This window comes from Daucus carota, chromosome 2, assembly GCF_001625215.2.
Source record: "Daucus carota subsp. sativus chromosome 2, DH1 v3.0, whole genome shotgun sequence".
Lineage (NCBI taxonomy): Eukaryota > Viridiplantae > Streptophyta > Magnoliopsida > Apiales > Apiaceae > Daucus > Daucus carota.
The window spans coordinates 27509431-27513397 of NC_030382.2; the positions used below are offsets into that span (position 1 = coordinate 27509431).

At 38.2% G+C, this 3967-nt stretch overlaps 1 protein-coding gene across 2 annotated transcripts; it reads left to right on the forward strand.

Annotated features, from left to right (window-relative positions):
* The first annotated feature begins 233 nt into the window (after positions 1 to 233).
* LOC108208936 (putative E3 ubiquitin-protein ligase XBAT31) lies at positions 234 to 3664 on the forward strand. 2 transcript variants are annotated; one of them, XM_064087056.1, is made up of 8 exons: positions 234 to 555; positions 636 to 695; positions 782 to 853; positions 936 to 1057; positions 1154 to 1294; positions 1377 to 1484; positions 1819 to 2077; positions 2951 to 3664. In XM_064087056.1, the coding sequence occupies exons 1-8, from the start codon at positions 370 to 372 to the stop codon at positions 2951 to 2953; spliced, it is 951 nt and encodes a 316-aa protein (XP_063943126.1). In that variant the 5' UTR covers positions 234 to 369; the 3' UTR covers positions 2954 to 3664. The 2 variants fall into 2 exon arrangements, with proteins under 2 accessions (XP_063943126.1, XP_017235064.1); XM_017379575.2 differs by having other exon boundaries at positions 235 to 555; positions 2971 to 3664.
* Positions 3665 to 3967: the final 303 nt, after the last annotated feature.

The window sequence follows — 3967 nt, forward strand, 5'->3', positions numbered from 1 at the left end:
GTACACAATTATGTGCACCAAGTATTTTCCTATTGGAGATGCTCTGACACATTACAAGTAGAGTCCTGCACCGACTCACCCGTCCTACTCCTGACACGGTCACCTGTTCCTCCCTACGGGCAGCACCAATCTCGAAGCTATAATAATAATAGCGAGTATAATTTCTTCAAAAAATTTAAAATAAATAGTAATTATAATAGATATATTAATACAAATTACAGTAAGGGTCTGAAAATACCCCCTACTGGTATGAGTTATGACCATTTAGCAGCAGTATCACTTAAAACCTTACTCGTATATATTCTTCCCCGATGAACAAGCATCCCCTCTCCTCAGCCCATCTCTAACAAGTTGAGAGAAATTGAAGAGATGGGTCAGGGGTTGAGTTGCAGGCCCCGAAATGAGCAGGCCCTTTTCGTTGCGCTTCAATTTGGTGATGTTGAGACTGTGAGGGCTTTGCTGGACAAAGATCCTGCTGCTCGCCTTAATCACACTACCACTCTTTATGATCGTCAGTCTCCTCTTCATATCGCTGCTGCTAATGGCCAGATCCAGGTGGGTTTGCCTTCTTTTTTACTTTTATCTATAAATTTTCTGCTTGTTGGCTTTTCATTTCGTATGCCTTGTGTTTTCAGATTCTTTCTTTGCTTTTGGATCGTTGTGTTAATCCTGATGTGGTCAATCGGCACAAGCAGGTGACTTTTTTCTCACTCTTACTTGTTTTTCTTTTTGCTTTAGTAAGTGTGTTGATGGTGGATACTTTGTGCTAATGTTTGTGTAGACTCCATTAATGTTGGCTGCAATGCATGGGAATCTTTCTTGTGTGGAAATGCTTATTCAAGCTGGTGCTAATGTATGTGTTTAATCCTACTTTTTTTGTTTATGAATTCGTCGGAGTATTGAATAATGTGTAATACATGAATTTTCTTTTTTAGATTTTGAAGTTTGATTCTCTCAATGGGAGAACTTGCTTGCACTATGCCGCTTACTATGGTCATTCCGACTCCCTTCAAGCCATTCTATCTGTTGCCAGGACCTCTCATGTTGCTACCTCTTGGTGTGTGTTTTTCTTTTCTTAAATTTCTTTTACTTAGTTTTGATTTGGAAATATTCAGTTTGTTATCTTAGTTTTTGGATTCGGATCCGGTTGCAGGGGATTTGCCCGGTTTGTAAATATTAGGGATGGAAAGGGGGCAACCCCTTTGCATTTAGCAGCACATCAAAAGCATCCTGATTGTGTGCATACACTGTTAGATAATGGAGCCCTGGTTTGTGCCTCTACGGGTGGATATAGGTAATAAATCTGTATTTTTCTTTAATGTCGTTCCCTTCTGTAGTTACATTATGTATCTCAGTTTGGCATTTTTGTTAATCAGCTTCCCTGGTAGTACTCCCCTTCATTTAGCAGCAAGAGGGGGTTCCGTGGACTGCATACGCAAACTTTTAGCTTGGGGTGCAGATCGGCATCAAAGAGATTCATCAGGGTATTGCTTCACTGTCTTTCTCAACTTGTATACTTCCAAACAATTTGTAAATTTCCAAAATGAATTTTTACTCATTGCAAATTCGTTGTTGGTGCCAAAATATTAGGAAGTTACACTTTCAGGTTTTAATTTTTTTCTTACTTTCCAGTCTTGCTAATCAGTGAACTGATTTTGATATTAGCCAGTAGGCTTGGTCTGACCCTATAATTGAAGAATTGACCTTTTATCCCTTATTGAATGCTGAGCAAGAAAACGTATTCCTTTATGTATTGTGTCTGATTCTAGTAAGGTGTGCTGATTAATTATGAATCATCTTGCATTCCGCTTTTGACAGGAGAATACCATATATAATTGCATTAAAGTACAAGCACGGAGCATGTGCTGCCCTGCTGAATCCTTCTTCTGCTGAGCCTCTGGTGTGGCCATCACCATTAAAATTCATTGCTGAGCTTAATCAGGAGGCTAAGGCTTTATTAGAACAGGCCTTAATGGAGGCTAATAGGGAGAGGGAAAGGAACATTTTGAAGGGCACGGCATATTCCGTGCCATCCCCATCACATTCTGATGTGGAGATTGATGATAATATGTCGGAGGTAATTTTGCCCTCTTAGCAAGTTGGTTGAGCACCACCCTCCCACTTAATATTTTCAACAGCCTAGTTTTTTTTTCTTTGAAAAGTTATCCACAGTTTCCAGGTCTGTGTTGACATGAAACTTTTTGGATGAATATTTAGAGGAAACTGTAAACTCAAATATGATGGTTTCCACTTAATAAAGCTTTTACATAACCTTAGGCACAATCCAAGTAACAAAAAGTAATCAAGTCTTAAGATCTGTGTGAAGAGGGAACTTTTGGATGTAATTTAGAGGCAAGTGCAAACACAAATCTGACTACTGAATTAGCTTTTATATAACCTTGAGCATAATGCAAGTTAACTGGAATTTTCAGATTAGATCTTTTCTATTTCTCAAGATTGATGATAACAGGTGCAAGGTTGACAGTTAGATTTTGATGGCTTAACTATTTAAGATGGTTGTTAAAGTGGAGAAGTCTTTGCTTAGTATGATAGTAGTCCACGGTATAGGTGTAAATGCTTGAAGTAAATATTATTAGTATATTAATAGCAATTATTTGTGTTCCTTACTTTTCATGCAATAGGTCTTTGCTTTGGGCTCTTTGTTAGTTATGACATAAGTCCGCGGATTAAAAGTCACCTAATATAACAAATCTTAGATAGAAAGGCATCCGTTCCTGAATAGAATATGAGCATAAACGAAAGAGCAGTGCGTAGCTCTGTTTATCTCTGTGTGATAAAAGCTACTAAGTTTGTTTGCTGATTAACCGTATCCAATCTATTCTTATAAAGAACGTTAATCTATATAATCATTGAAAGAAAGAACAATCTTTAAAGTTTCACTAACTAATTTTATGCGTAGTTACCATCTAAAAGTACTTTTTATTGATAGTGAGAAGTGCTCTGCTGCAGACCAGTGACGCTGAGCTATGTTGCATATGTTTTGATCAAGTCTGCACAATTGAAGTTCAAGACTGTGGTCACCAAATGTGCGCGCAATGTACACTAGCCTTGTGCTGCCACAATAAGCCCAACCCTACAACTGCTTGTCACAGTGCTCCAGTATGCCCATTTTGCAGAAGCAACATTGCACAATTGGTAGTAGCTAACGTCAAAGTTGACACAGATACTGATCCCAAGGACCTTGCATTCTCAAATTCAAGAAAATCTAGAAGGTTTCGTAACTACAGTGAGGGTAGTAGCAGTTACAAGAGCTTATCAACCGTCGGGTCATTTGGCAGGATGAGTGCCCTTGGGTCGGGAAGAGTAGCTGCTGATAATGAATGGCTCGACAAACCTTGACCTGATGCCAGAATGTCGATTATCGATTTGATCAAGGCTTCAGGTTTACACTTCCAAAAGGTATGTAAAGATGAATCGCTTCTCCGTTTTGAAAAATAAGCAAAAAGTAAATTTGCAGGTTTCGGGTTGGTAATTGTTGTATGATGGTAACATTGTTGTAATCTTGTATTACTTGAGCTTAAAGAAGCAATTTAGTGCTTCAAGGTTTGGTTAGTTAGAGTGGATACAAATATCAAAGGCTCTGCTTGTAAAAGTAAAATGGTCAATCATTTATCAATATCTGCTGCCTAGACTCTTGTAGTAACCAAGTTGAGTGGAGATTGGACCCCAACTTGTGCATTTCTTGATTTGTGTACATTGCTGCATTGTATGCAATCAATTTCCCACAAAAATCCTCAAAGGAAAAAACAAAAGCAAAGCCTATTTTGGTGCTGCTTGTCATGTGAAGATCATGTCTCTGTCTACCCTTTTAATAATACTTGGATTTTTATTATGTGTTTACCAGTTATGTACCTAATTCTTTGAGTATGGGACCCAAAACTCCTGTTCCTGCTGTGATTTTGCCAAGTGGGCTTTGATGTCTTTATCTGTTTTCTTTTTGCTATAT

Excerpts from the sequence above, each read along its gene's own strand:
- LOC108208936 (XM_017379575.2), top strand. The coding sequence starts at position 370 with ATGGGTCAGGGGTTGAGTTGCAGGCCCCGAAATGAGCAGGCCCTTTTC. Across the intron at positions 556-635 it reads CTGCTAATGGCCAGATCCAG|ATTCTTTCTTTGCTTTTGGA; the intron begins GTGGGTTTGCCT and ends TTGTGTTTTCAG. Across the intron at positions 854-935 it reads TTATTCAAGCTGGTGCTAAT|ATTTTGAAGTTTGATTCTCT; the intron begins GTATGTGTTTAA and ends TTTCTTTTTTAG.